This window comes from Cololabis saira, chromosome 18 (assembly GCF_033807715.1).
Source record: "Cololabis saira isolate AMF1-May2022 chromosome 18, fColSai1.1, whole genome shotgun sequence".
Classification (NCBI taxonomy): domain Eukaryota; kingdom Metazoa; phylum Chordata; class Actinopteri; order Beloniformes; family Belonidae; genus Cololabis; species Cololabis saira.
In genome coordinates this window covers 29,803,828-29,819,365 of record NC_084604.1, presented here as the reverse complement: position 1 = coordinate 29,819,365, position 15,538 = coordinate 29,803,828, and the positions used below count along the sequence as shown (strand labels likewise).

The 15,538-nt window shown below is 38.4% G+C and overlaps 1 protein-coding gene across 2 annotated transcripts in view; it reads left to right on the top strand.

Moving 5' to 3' along the window:
* The window catches only part of tmem200a (transmembrane protein 200A), a 31,176-nt gene extending 15,909 nt beyond the window's left edge, over nt 1-15,267 (top strand). Inside the window, exons 2-5 of one of the 2 annotated variants that reach the window (XM_061746618.1) lie at nt 8,009-8,146; nt 9,101-9,318; nt 9,412-9,575; nt 11,868-15,267. In XM_061746618.1, coding sequence (XP_061602602.1) covers nt 8,016-8,146; nt 9,101-9,318; nt 9,412-9,575; nt 11,868-12,989 — 1,635 coding nt within the window. In that variant the 5' untranslated portion in view covers nt 8,009-8,015 and the 3' untranslated portion in view covers nt 12,990-15,267. Of the gene's footprint in view, nt 1-8,008; nt 8,147-9,100; nt 9,576-11,867 lie in introns of both variants that reach the window. The other variant, XM_061746617.1, reaches the window with a different exon arrangement.
* Nucleotides 15,268-15,538: the final 271 nt, after the last annotated feature.

Below are 15,538 nucleotides of genomic sequence, written 5' to 3'. Positions count from 1 at the left end.
AAAAACTTCTCTCTTTTACTGTCAGGTCTTTCTATCCTCTTTCTATCAGTCATAACCCCTACTTTGTCTCAGATCAGCTTTTGGTGCAGGATTTCAGTCTCACAGTCATGACTCAGTGTTTCACTTTTGTAGGTGCAAGGATGTAAATGCTTTTTCATTCCCTTTTTTGTGTTCAGACACTCCTATTGTCATCCAACGTGTCACTTTTCTGTCATGCCCGACTCTTTTTGTCTGTGCACCTCGGTAATCTAATCCTTTTTACTTTTTCAATAAGCGGAGGAAATCTTTCCCATCAGCTCTTGAGAAACTGTGTGGGTTTCTGTGTGACGCTCACCAAAGAGCGAAAGGAGAGAACTGGGCCAGAGTGAGAGGCAAGCGCAAAAAACCTGAGAAAAGTGTCTGGTGGTGTTTATCCTTGTGTGATTCACCATCTGTGATAAAGTACTCTCCTTTTTTCCGATACGATGATTGACAGGAAAAAGTACATCAAATTGTGAGAAGGAGGATAGCGGGTGGGAGGAGAGAGTGTCTGGTCTTGTATGATTCACAGCTCCCTTGAATACTAAAAGCTTTACGATTCTGAATATCAGAGCAGAATTTATTGCTTTAAGATATGTAGAAGGACAGAAAGGATGGAGAGAAACAGGAAATGGACCAAATAAGATTAAATTAAAATTAGGCACAGACTAAAAATAGAAAGGAGATCACAGAAGGTGGGAGGAGGAGCAACATAAGCATTAGACACAAGATGAGGGGTGGAGAACGAGGAAGTAAGGGAAGGGAAAAAGGATGCCGGGTCATAGCCAGGAAGCGTTACGTGCAAAAACCAATAGCAAGGTTTACAAAGAGTTTGTTCGTGGTGAAATGTAGAAAGGAGTTGTGGGTGGCAAATCAAATTTAAAAATAGAGAAAAATAAACAGTGTTGCGGGTGTCTCCTGATTCCCATTAGGAATGGGCGATATTTTACCGTTCACGATAAACCGTCAAAAAAATTCCCCACGGTAAGAATTTGTCATCTCGTGGTAAAAACGATACATTGAGGAAATGAGCCTGAAAGAAAGAAAGAAAGAAAGAAAGAAAGAAAGAAAGAAAGAAAGAAAGAAAGAAAGAAATGAGCCTGAAAGAAAGAAAGAAAGAAAGAAAGAAAGAAATGAGCCTGAAAGAAAGAAAGAAAGAAAGAAAGAAATGAGCCTGAAAGAAAGAAAGAAGAAAGAAATGAGCCTGAAAGAAAGAAAGAAGAAAGAAATGAGCCTGAAAGAAAGAAAGAAGAAAGAAATGAGCCTGAAAGAAAGAAAGAAAAAAGAAATGAGCCTGAAAGAAGAAAGAAAAGAGCCTGAAAGAAAGAAAGAAAGAAAGAAAGAAAGAAATGAGCCTGAAAGAAAGAAAGAAAAAAGAAATGAGCCTGAAAGAAAGAAAGAAAGAAAGAAAGAAAGAAAGAAAGAAAGAAAGAAAGAAAGAAAGAAAGAAAGAAAGAAAGAAAGAAAGAAAGAAAGAAAGAAAGAAAGAAAGAAAGAAAGAAAGAAAGAAATATTCCCGTTGATGACACATTTTGTATTTGTATTTTTTTATCGTTATTGGGATAAATGCCAGAAATTATCGTGATACATTTTTTTGTCCATACCGCCCATCCCTAATTCCCATGCTTAATCTCTTTTACATTTAACACTCACTGACACTGTCACTGGCACACTGTGTGGAAAACTGGGAAGAAACTACAAGAGCTTATTAAAGTTGGACACAATGACTTTGCAACTATAAATTACATTTCAGTGGTCACAATGCAAGAAAAAATATATAACCTTTTTGGGACTCAAAATAATGATCATAGTGACTGGGGACAGATGTTTGAGCATGCATCTGGGTGTTTAAAGTGACTACCAGCTCAAAAACGGAAACAACCCAACTTTTTTTATATAGCAAAATAGCAAATTATCATCAGCAGTTTACATAAACATCTAATGGTTTATTTCTTGACTTGGAAATCCAACTGTTCTTTCCTTTTACATTTTAAATGTGTTTTTTTTCCCCCTGTTGGAAGTTTAAAATCCCTTGTTCAAGTTATATAATGTATTATAACTAGAGCCACGGTAAGTCTGGCACTACAAAAAGAAATAAAAGTGAAACTTTGCTAATGTAAGCAACAAAACAAACAGATGAGCTCACGGGAATTGAACCCTGGGGTTTTTTGAGCATTAAACTGTACTGTGTCTGTTTTTAGTTGCTGTGTCCTGGCTGCAATAGTTTGGTTGTTCAAATTTATAATCTGATGCAGAAATTAGATGAATTTCATAACCAAGAAAACTGTATGGTGTTTTTATTTACCTCATCAGGTAAATTTGTATTGTTAACGGCCAGCTGTCATTGCTTTAGCTACTTAGCTCTTTTTTTTTAACCTGGCCTGTGAAAGGCTGCTCCGTGAGCTTACTGTTTGATGAGCTCCACCTCGTTGGCTCTGGCAGCGTCCACAACAACCAGCCCCTCCAGGTTGCCCTGGATCACCACCTTTACCAGAGCTCTGCCTTGACTGAGCTCTGGTAAATCTTTGGAGACCCCAACGGCACAGTCAGTTAAGCCGAGCATCAGCTATTCTCAGTGCTGCTTGATTGGAGCGCGTCCTCATTTCAGCTCAAGCGGTGCCCATTGCAGTCGTCATTTTGGTAGTTACATCAGAAATGAGAATAGATGGACTGATTCACTCAGGATAAAGGTATGATAATGCTATTTAGTATCATATCACGTAGGGCTGGGGATCGATTCAAATGTCAAGAATCGATTCGATTCCGATTCTTAAGATTCAGAATCGATTATCAAGATTTGATTCGATCCGATTCGATTTGATTCCGATATTGATTTGGGTTAGTGTTATTAAAACTGTTTTTTGAGTTGTTGCATGAATGATATGACTGTAGTTATGCAAAATATTACTACTATTATATTGAGATTAAACAGCAAGTATTGGCAGCTAATGATGCTGTAAGGACCAATCAGCTCCCAGAATGCTGATAGAACTGCTTTCAGAAACATCATGTGGGTCAGAATTACCAAACAGATCCAGGGAGGAAACAGAGACGGATGAAATCGGTTTTATTTTTTCCCACATTCCGTTTTTATTTGTTCCATTTTCGGTCTATTTTGGTTTTTAATTTTTGAGCATTTGGTTTTTAGCATTTTTTGCAAATGTAACCCCAAGACAGTATATAAAGTAATGAAATATAGACAATTTATGCAATTATAACCTAACACTTTAATGTTTTCATACCTTGAAACATATTTAAAGGCAAAAACATGGTACCAGTTATTCTCGTGTCCAACAAAACATTCCTTTTTTGGGGATAAACAAAAAAATAACCAAAAGCTGTAATGTAATGATAAATTTAAAAAAATAAATAAATAAACCCCCCCCCCCCCAAAAAAAAAAATCGATCTTTAGACATATGAATCGATCTTTAGGAATTAATATGAGAATCGATTTTCTTCAACACAGGCCTAATATCACGCCATCGGCCTGAGCTCTGATAGAGAACTGGGAACCCTGTTTGCAACATGACAGCCATCTGATAGGTCAAGATTTCTTACACTGTTGACACAGAGTCTTTACAAACATTTATTGCCTTAAATATTGTATGTTTAATGTAAGCAAAAAAAATTGCAGGAATCTGCAAAAAATATGACTGTCGCTTTAAGCTGATGCTATATTGAGTGGTTCCTGTTAGATACATGTACATCATTTAGTCTTGGGTAGCCACTGCCGGAGACTATTTATGACTATTCAGTCCTAAAATAGAGGCACCAACCTCACAACTGATGTGTGTTATTATAGTGCTGGCAGTGGAATTGAGTTCTCAAAACTGTGCAGACTGTGCAGATAGTTCCATTCAAATTCAATACCTTGGAAATTCACCATCAAATATAGTCCATTTAATCCTCCTAATGCTCAGCAACACAATGCTAATGTTCATATGAGCTCAGATTAACAAGCATTAAACCCCAAGGCCTGTAAAAGAATTCTGTACATGTTTTAAGCCATCTTACTTTAATAACTATTAATAGTCATCTGAGCAGCTGGTGAGCAGGGATGATGAGTAATTTGCATAATATGATATACAGTATTTGCACCACTGTATTATGTATACGAGGAGAAACTGCAACAAAATGTTGTCTCAAGACACGATTATTTCTGTCTTTATCTCTGTGATCATCCTGTTTCCTCTGTGAATGACCTCTTTTTGTCATACATACGAGAAGAACAGTAAATAAAAGGCTGCAGGACTGAATAGATAACTAAGTACAATACAAACACGCACACACAGAAACACACACAAACACACTCCTGCTGCCCTTACATTGACAAACAACAAACCATTCCTTGAAACGAGAGAAAATATTTGTCCTGACTGTGAGTAATACTGAATACTTGATACTAGGAATGGGCGATATTTTACCGTTCACGATATACTGTCAAAAAACGTTTTGTGTAAAGCTGATTTATGGTTCTGCGTTAAATCGACGCACAACGTACGTGAAGGAAGGAAGGAAGGAAGGAAGGAAGGAAGGAAGGAAGGAAGGAAGGAAGGAAGGAAGGAAGGAAGGAAGGAAGGAAGGAAGGAAGGAAGGAAGGAAGGAAGGAAGAAAATGAGCCAGAAAGAAAGAAAGAAAGAAAGAAAGAAAGAAAGAAAGAAAGAAAGAAAGAAAGAACGAACGAACGAACGGACGAACGAACGAACGAACGAACGAAAGAAAGAAAGATAAATTCCCATTGATGACGTTTAGTAGCATTTAGTATCTTTTAGAGCAGTGTTTTGGGGGCTCCAAAGACTGAATGTGGTGATAGATTTATAGTTACAAAGGTGGAGTTGAATTGGAATTTTTTTTTATCGTCATTGTTATCGTTATTGGGATAAATGCCAGAAATGATTGTGATACATTTTTTTGTCCATACCGCCCATCCCTACTTGATACTGCTTGGATTTTCTTTAATTTATCTGTTTATTGCACAAGAACAATAAAAACAAAATAAACATTTGTTCAGCCTTTGAAAATTCAGTGCTGTGCATGGGATGAAATGCCAGAGATATGATCCTTGGGAACAATTGAGTCTGCATGATTGTAGCTGACGCTGCACTCAGAATGTTAAGTGTCTTCATGTATCCGCACTATTTTGGAGTCAGATACACTGTAGATTGTTCTGTATAATGATTTGGCATACAGTATAAGCCCTCCTGACCCCTTTGTCCCCCTGGGCATTGAAGCTGTTATCCTAGTCAGTGAGAGCGGTCCCTCCAGAAACACTGCAATGGGATTTAGAAGTACTCCAGAGGTGACTGGGTACTCGTAAAGTTGCCCGCAGAGTTTATTTTGGCTTGACCATCGCTACACCAACATTTACACACAGATTGAGGTGACAGAGTCAAAGCACAAGAATGTCATTGAGAACCTGTCGATTTTCAAAGGACAACAGTACGAGAGGGCTCTGGCTCCTACAGAGATATGATCTTAATCCATGGGGGCACTGGGTAAACAATTCAGAGCATTTTTCTCATTTCATTTATTGATTCATTCCAGACATGTCAAAACCATTGTGTAACAACTTTAACTCTAGTATGAATCCAATCATCTATATACAAATGGATATACACACACATGCACACATTTTGAACATACAGAATCTCTTTTAAATACATTTACATAAATACATGAATCTATTTTAACTGAATGTACACAAAATAAATACATTTATAAAAATAAATCAATACCCAATGTTAGGGCTGTGTGATTAATCAATTTTAAATCTAAATCGGATTTATTAATCAAGACGATGTTAAAAAAAGGAAAATCGGAAAATCGATTTTCCTTCTTTGCAGCTGGCTGCATTACAGACAGAGCTCGTCTAGTCATCTTTGTTTGGTCAAGAAAATTGTAAATGTTGTCACTTTACTAAACTCAAGGAGGATTTACAGTATCTTTCAATTGCACTTCATTCCCAATAGGGAAATAAATGTGTTTGCTATTTTTCTTTAAAAATAAAGATGAAATATTTGAAACATTTTATTCCATTATCTTTTGTAGTTTTAGCAAAAAAATCGAAATCAAAAATCTGGTTTTCAGAGAAAAAAATCGGGATTTTATTTTTGTCCAAAATCGCCCAGCCCTACCCAATGTGCACAAACCTATCTACATGCATAGGCATAACAATACACAAAACCCATAAATCCTGTTTAACATGTCTGAAAAGGGGCAGGAAGAAGTAAAACTTATTTAATCCTACCCCTTCTCCAATATTCCATAATTACATTTTATATCCATCCGGTTAACACTGAACTACGTACAAGGAGAGGTTCTGCTTATGTGGAACCCTGCAGCAAATTATCTGAAAACACGTAGGCTCACCCAATTATATTTCCCCCTGGAAGCATATGGAGACAAGCTGCATGGATGACAGACTGACCGCTGCAGGATTGACGCCTTGAGTACTTGGCTGAATCAGAACTCAGCCAAACAAACAGAAAGGATATTATATTTCTATAGCACAAATATACTTCAATCATTTGACAGTCTGAAAAAAACATTTAGACTATGAAACATGATTTTGGAAATATCTTCTGTTAGGCCGTGTTTTGCTAAAGAAGCTTGAGTCAAATGTGCAATCTCATATCGGTAGTCTGACTCACTGGGCGCCAACTACTGCTTGCTGATTTTCTGCTCAGTTTTGAATCATGCAGCCATGCAGGCCTGCTTGGTTCCCTTGCTGAAAATTATAAATATCTTCAAACAAAATGCATACAAACACCACAGGGATGATCTTACATGTTGGTGCACAAGTTTGACCACTCAGTTTTGTTTTTCCAAGGAAACCTTGGTGCATCACAGCCTTAGTACCACCAAGCCAACTGGGGTTTCCAGAGATCTGTGCATGTTTCCTCCTCATCCTACATTACTGTGGCTGCAGAGCTATGCCAAGAGGAAAGATAAGTTACATAAAATCCTCCATGTCTCCAGTGAGGGATTTGAAACATGCTTTTCAGTACTTACATTTGTCTGTGAAAAGAGATTTTGGTGTATCATTTGTTGAGCATGATTGAAGTAAGATTTACATAAAAGCTATTAAAAATAAAGTAAAGGTACAGTGTGCTGAGGAGATGTCACCCAAATCCATTACTTCTGATTGAAGTTTTGTCTTCAAAATTCATCTGGCTTTGTATTTGCAGTTTAAGAGGAGTAGGAGATGCTTTTTTTATTTCATTATTTCATTTTTTTTTCATTACTGCATTTGTGGATCTGGAAAAGGACAAGCTTTGATGCATCTCTTTAAAAAAAACAGTTTATAACTGCTTGACATTGCAAACAGAGGGATTATGATTAACTGTCTGGAGGAAAAATAGAAAGAAACCCTTGGTAGCCTAGGTGGTGGGTTATTTTTGTCTTTTTCGTTCTGTTTTACACGCATGCTTATTGCTTATCTTGAATACAACTTCGGCCCCAGAGCAGCTTAGGTTTTCATGGCAAGAAATCACAACAAACCCTACAGAATCATCTTTAAGGCGTTGAAAAAGCAGATCTAAACCTGAAGTTTCCTTGTGAAGCCACTGCCTCATACGACAGTCCCCTCGAGAGGTCTCTAAGCAGTGGGTGTGCCGCGTTTGAAAGAATGTCACTTTGGATTTTCAGAACAAGACACAAAACATTTCCTCAAGTTAAGCCTGTGTATGTCTTCTCTAAAAGCTTCAGTGTGCAGATAAAGTGGCAGAACACTGCTTTGGATTTCAGTATGATTGTATTTTTTCTAACGAGTAATTGATATCAAGTCATTTACTTCAGCTGTTTGTTGTTTTGTCTTGTGTCCTTGACAGTAGCTTTGCAGACATCCTTGAGCGATGCCAGATTCTTTCTATTTGATTCAGACAGATGGGATGTGAATATGGGTTTCAAGTTGATTGGATCTTTGTTCTTTTAATATAAAAACAACAAGTCATTAATAAAAACTCCCCGCCTCCTAATGTGTGTCTGCAGGTGAAGTATGACGGCAGCAGCAGGTGTGCTCACAGGCCTGGCCAAGCTGAAGCGGCAGGACTCTGCTCGCTCTCAGCATCGGCCCGTACCGCCCCTGTCGCCAGGCTTAGGAAACCCCGCTCCTGAAGCTGCCCCTAGGTAACAGACACATGGTTTCATTGTAGAAGTTAAAAACACACAGCGTACCAGATGGGATTGTCTCTGCATGGCTGAACATTAGGAATGGGCGATATTTTACCGTTCATGATATACCGTCAAAAAAATTCTCCACGGTAAGAATTTTTCATCTCCCGGTAAAAACGATAAATTCCCGTTGATGATATAGTTCTGCGTTAAATCCACGCAGGAGGAAGGAAGGAAGGAAGGAAGGAAGGAAGGAAGGAAGGAAGGAAGGAAGGAAGGAAGGAAGGAAGGAAGGAAGGAAGGAAGGAAAAGGGAGGAAGGAAGGAAGGAAGATTAAGGAAGGAAGGAAGATTAAGGAAGGAAGGAAGGGAGCAGGAAGGAAGGAAGGAAGGAAGGAAGGAAGGAAGGAAGGAAGGAAGGAGGAAATGAGCCAGAAAGAAAGAAAGAAAGAAAGAAAGATATGAGCCAGAAAAAAAGAAAGAAAGAAAGAAAGAAAGAAAGAAAGAAAGAAAGAAAGAAAGAAAGAAAGAAAGAAAGAAAGAAAGAAAGAAAGAAAGATATGATCCAGAAAGAAAGAAAGATATGAGATGGAAAGAAAGAAAGAAAGAAAGATATGAGCCAGAAAAAAAGAAAGAAAGAAAGAAAGAAAGAAAGAAAGAAAGAAAGAAAGAAAGAAAGAAAGAAAGAAAGAAAGAAAGAAAGAAAGAAAAAGAAAACAGGATAAAATCCCATTGATGACGTTTTTGTGTAACAAACATGGCGGATCTGAGAGCGAGATAGATTTATAGTGTAGATTATAGTATAGATTTATGGAGTTGAATTGGTATTTTTTTAATCGTCATTTTTATCGTTATCGGGATAAATGCCAGAAATTATCGTGATACATTTTTTAGTCCATACCGCCCATCCCTACTGAACATACGCTCGCTTTACACCTCTAATGTTTGCATTTCCATATCTTTCATCTAGAAAGCGGAAGCGGCGCTCTGACGTTGTGGTGGTTCGTGGCAGGCTTCGTCTCTACTCCGTATCGGGGTTTTTCCTCTTCTTGGGACTAATCATCTTGGTAATAGGAATCGGCATGGCGACACTGGGATACTGGCCGCACGGTAGAACCATCCCCGCCGGAGGAGGCAGTGGAGCCAAGGCAGAAACGAATGCAAGCAACGTGACACACGATGTGTCAGGTACCGACAGAACGCGGCGTCTGCAACATCACTGCTACTGTTACAGTAGATCCTGTTCATGGCTCATGTGCAGCTTTTCCTGTAATGTTTTAGGTTCACCTTCAAAGCAAACCAGAGGCACTCTGATGCGATTCCTAGAACGACAGGTTCACTCCGAGAGGATGAAGATGCTCGGGCCCTTCACCATGGGCATTGGGATTTTTATCTTCATCTGCGCTAATGCTATACTTCACGAAAACAGAGACAAAGAAACCAAGGTAGGGATGAAACATATAAATATATACCGGTATATATTGCTCTGGTAAACATTTGGAACAGCTTTTGAGTGCAGTGGAAAAAGAGTTATCAGAGATATCAATAAATTATCACTGAATTTAAGTAAAACAAAATTTATAATCTTTGGTAACCGAAAAGTAAATTGTAAAGTTAAGCTCAAAATTAATGATGTCGAAATTGAACGAGTATGTGAAAATAAATTCTTGGGCGTGATAATTGATGATAAACTTAATTGGAAAACACATATAAACAATATTAAATCTAAATTGTTCAAAACCATTGCAATCCTATACAAGACAAAATAACTTTTAAATCAGAAATCCACTTACATACTGTACTGTTCACTCATTGTTCCATACATTATTTACTGTGTGGAGGTATGGGGAAATACTTACATAACAAACATTGATCCAATAATTAAATTACAAAAAAGAGCCATAAGAATTGTAAATAATTCAAAATACTGCGACCCAACAAACCCACTCTTCATTAAACTAAATACCTTAAAATTTGTAGATCTAGTTGAGCTAAGGACTTCTATTATAATGTATAAGGCACACAACAACCTACTTCCTGACTGCATTCAGGAAATGTTTTCACCCAGAGAAAGTCGGTATGAACTCAGGGGAACTTGTATGTTTAAAAAAATAAAGGTAAGGACAAACTTTAGAAGTAGATGTGTTTCTGTTAAAGGGGTAAACTTGTGGAATAGTCTCTGTAATGAGCTAAAAATGTGTAGTTCTCTCTGCAAATTCCAAAAAAATGTTTAAACTTAGGGCAATGGATAAATATAAACTATGACCAAGAGCAGCTTCTCCTGTAAATCCTCTATATCACATGCTTTTGTTGTAATTGATCTGTGTAATACCTTTTATTTTGATTTGTTGTGATGTATTGTAAAAAAGGGTAGGCATCATATAAGCTACGGCTTCAGTCTACACCTTTTTTGGTTCATTTATTTATATATCCAGCTTTACTGTGGTGCATGTTTTGATTTACTAATGGACCAAATAAAAACTATCTCATTTTCATTTCATTTTATTCTTTATTTCATTCAAAAAACAAAACAATTTAATACAAACACAAATACAAATGTTCCTAACTTATGAATGAAAAGGGAGCAGAAAGAAGAAAAATCTTATCTGATCTGCCCCTTTCACAAATAACATAAATTGATAATAATTAAAAAAACAAAAAACTAAGTGAATAAAAACAACTAAAATAAAATTAAAATAACATTAAATAAAATTACCACCGCCTACGGGTATGTCAATCAAACTCAACATTTTTCGTTATATTTCCTTAACATACAGGCTTTAATTGTTCTTTTAAATGTAATGTTTGATTTGGATTCTTTGTTTTCTTTATTCAGATTGTTCCATAAATTGATTCCTTTCACAGAAACACAACGTTCCATCAATTTTGTCCTGCATCTTGGTTTTATAAAAATCTCTGTTCCTTTTAAGTTATACTTGCTTTTTCTTTTTTCAAATCTTTTCTGAATGTTGATTGGTAAAGTTTTTTTATGAGCTTTAAACATAACTTGCAGAATACTATGGTCTACTAGTTCATGAAATTTTCACAAATTTAACTGAAGGAATAATGGATTTGTTGGATCTCTATATCGTTTTCTACTAATTATCCTTATGGCCTCTTTTTTTGCAGAATGAAAATTGATTGAATATATGTTTTACAGGCATTTCCCCAAACTTCAACACAGTAAAAATAAAAACTATCTAACTAAACTATTAGATGTACAGAGGAGAATTAAACACTACATCACACATCAGTCTTGTCTGAATCAGACAAACTCATTAGAGACAAGATCACCCAATCCAAGATTTTTTCAATTGTATTTATCTCACCTTTTATCCAATTCCATACACCATTTTCTCTTATCCTGCCATCTCTAAAAAGCGAGGAACACGAACACCGCACTTATCCAATATTCAACATCTCCATAAAACTAACGTGCAGATCAGATTTCTCTGCTTCAACCTTCATCTCTGAAATTTACTCTTGATCAAATTTTCTCTGGTCATATTGCCTCTTCTTCCCCTCCTTGATTTAGTTAAACCACTCCTGTTCCTGTCACCCCTTCCTGGTAATACACCCATGGACTCCAAGAACTAAAGCATCCAACACAGAGCGCACCAATTTGAAACAAGTGAATTATATTAGGCTTGCAATAAAATGTGACAAATGTATGCAGGGAATGCAAGCATGAACACAGCTGCTGCTGCTACCGCTAATCTAATTCTCCTCCTCACTAGATCATTCACATGAGAGACATGTACTCCACAGTCATCGACATTCATCGCCTCAGGCAGAGAGAGCAAAAGCAGCACCATCACCGCGGCAGCACCTGTGGAAGAGAAGCCGGTGATTTCCGATCCTTGGGAGCGGATGCCGCGGTACGTTTAGCCGCCAACTCCCTACTGGGATTCTCCTCTCGGGCTGGAAGTGTAGGTGGATGGTCTGCAGAAGAGGAGGAGGTACTGCTCGGGGATGAGGAGTTTCAGAGACGTAAAGAGCAGGCTCGAATGGATTGTAACTTTGCCGGGCTGCTGGCGCCGCTCTACAGGGACCATTCCCTTTGCGGGCCCGGACTCGGGCTCGGGCTGGCGCGCTCGGATTCCACGCGGCACCAGTGGTCGGTGGATGGAGAGGGGGAGAAGGGAGGACACCACGCAGGGTCTATCGTCTCCTCCTCCATCTCTGCATTCACCTTGCCTGTTATCAAACTCAACAATTGTGTTATCGATGAACCCGAAATGGAGGCGATTACTGAAGAGGACCGAGGGGCGGAGAGAGCAGACGAAGAGCGGTCGAAGCCCCTGAGCTCCATGGAGTCACTGGTGGTGCCTGTACCGTCCGTCGCCAAGGCCTTCAAACCGCCGAGCTTACATCGGAGCAACTCCGCCTCGTCTGCCTCCCACTGCTCCTCCTCTTCCTCCCTCTCTCCTGCTCCCTCCTCTACCTCAGGCTGCTGGCTCTCCCCGGGAGCAGCGAGGAGCGACTTTGGCTCCAACTCCTCTCTGCACATGCTCAACAGTCATTCCAAATCCCTGGACCTGGAGCGCGGGGCGAGCATGCTCGTGGTGAACCCGGAGCAGCAGCGGAAGCACCCCAGCTGGCCCCGACTGGACCGCAGCAACAGCAGCCGCAGCCACGGCGGCAAGCACGGCAGCACTAAAGGCTACACGCGGCTGGACGACAGGGAAGAGCACGGAGGGCGGCTGTCAGACGCGTCGCCCTCCGTGACGGCGAGGCGCGACTTCAGTAAGCGCGAGAAGCTGCTAATGATTTCAAGGTCGCATAATAATCTGAGCTTTGAACACGACGAGTTCAATAGTAGCACGCTGAAGAGAGGCAGCTCGGAGAGTCGATTCTGAACAGCTCTCACCTCCTTTCTAAATTACTCTCCAGGAACTGTGAGTCGAGGAAAAAGACAAGTTTAACCTTGTGAGCGGAAACTCGATGTAGTTTCTAAGACAGTTCCTTTTAATACAGGGTAGATGAAGCCATGGGAGAGCCTGCAGACTAAAAGGCTCGTAATTCACACCCTCCAGACATTACATGCATAATATATCAGCAAGGGAGGGCTGTTTTATAGCTGACCCTGTACTGTAACCTCAGCGAAAACACAAGTTCTGTCCAGGCATCACTAAAATAACAGATTGCATCATCCGTCTACTTTAGTCCTTAACCAACATTTCTGGTTCAAGCGAGACTTTGTTATATTTTACCATCTTGATTTGACATCGAAGAGGCCCATGTTGCCCTGCAGTCACCACATTACTGCCACTTTCCCAGGAACTTTAATATCAGTTTATGGCTGGAACAGAAATAAACCCCCACCAGCCTATAGTTTTGGCCTGTTCTGTAAACAGTGTCTGGCTGTGGCTTTGCAATAGGCACTTTAACAAGGAATTACATTTTTACTCAGGATTACATATTTGCATCTGCTGCCACAAACCCACTTAGGTCTACGAGGGGACTATGATTCATTAGTAATAATTACTTGCACTTAGGGCTGGGGGATATGGACCAAAAGTCATATCTCGATATTTTTTAGCTGAATGGCGATACTCGATATATATATCTCGATATTTTTTCTGTGCCTTAATTGGGGTTTCCCCCAAAGCATTATAGCATAGCATCTCTGTTAGCTTCATTATTTTCTGAGGCAAACCCTTAAAAAAACAGTCAGTTTTAATACAAAGCCTCGTGCCAAATGTCACACAGGTTCCTTTGTTAACAGAGGTCTGCACAATATCAAAATGTATAAAACAAATGAAATAATAAACATAATAATTTATAATAATAAACTGCCTGCATATATAGAATAAAAATGCTTCTTGAATAAAATAAAACAAATATCCCTTTCCTGCATAACAATTAAATTAAAATACACTGTGCAGTTAATACAATGTAGACAGTAACAGGCAGACTTTTCCACTGAGGTTGACAGTTGTGCAAATAACAAAACATTTGTGCAAATCTCAAATAAAACAATCAAGTCAATTTGTCACAAAATAAGCTATATCAAAATCATTAAAAAAAAAAAAAAAAAAAATCTTTTTTTTTTAATCGATATAAACGATATTGTCTCGTACCATATGGTGTTTGAAAATATATCGATATATATTAAAATCTCGATATATCGCCCAGCCCTACTTGCACTCTTTATCAGTTTTTTTTCCCCAATGGATCAATTATTATTCAATCTCATTCAATCTCTCTATTTGTTTTTCTGAAAAATTATCTCTGATTTAAAATTAAGAATGAGTAGTAAAATTTGACAGTTTATCAATTTACAATAAAAGTAAAAGAAAACTTCTACCAGTAAATGGGTGTTTTATTTGTTTGATTTATTTTTAGAGTAAAAAACAGACAAATTTGTAAGAAACTCTATACATAGTTATGTTTGAACCCGTATACACCTACTGATCCAAGGAGCTGAATCAACAACACATGAGCCTTGTGAAGCAACTGTGACAGCATGGCTGTGTATCATCATGGCAAAATGTTCTCCAGATGACCACAAACATATCTGTGAGTAATTTGACAGGAGTTTATACGTGTACAGATGTGAGATCCAAGCAAACGTCAGGGTCAAAGGAGGACGAGTAAAAGTATGGGGGTCCTTTCCAGCTTTTTTTCCAGCTATTTTTCTATCGTTAATGTTTTTTGTAATCACCGTATAAGATTTCTGTATCTGGTGTCATAACGTGAAATATTTCCGAACATGCTGTCTGGGAACTCACTAATGTGGTGGCTAATGTTTTCTTCAGTTAAATAACCTGAAGCCTGGACTAGATCAGGACTAGATGGTTGATGAACTTCATGATGCAGCTGACATGGATGTACCGCACATGCAATATCACGACTCCGTATTGCTCCAGAATCTCGTTTCAGGTTCTGTTTGGTTTGTCAGATACCTTCAAAGTCTGATTGTTCTTAATACATCTGTTACATCATTTTTGGCATCTTCTCTGACACTTTTAATTCAACGCATTTCAAGAGTAACGGTCTGTGTTCTTTTGAGGTCTAACATGTGCGTTTAAAGAACTTTTTTAAGAGTGCGGGAAACTTGCTGAAGTGATGAATTTGTTTCCAGCAGTCTATCAGATGTCCAATTTTATCCTTTCTCAAAATAAACTGTTTTCACTGAGATGTGCTTTGTCTTAATGATTGTATTGAAGGAAGATTATTTAAAAGTCCATGGTATAAAATATAGAGACAAAAGCTGCGTCTAAAAAAGCAAATGCACCAGAATGCCTTGAAATTAAATGTTTTTAGCTGTAAGATGCCACTCTGGGTGTTTGATAACGGTATTTCTGCTGATCTAGACATCTTGTTTCATCTTGTCTCTGTGTGAAGTTGATTAATTGTGTATGTTTAACAGCTAAAAATATCAGATCATTATACTATATGAGGT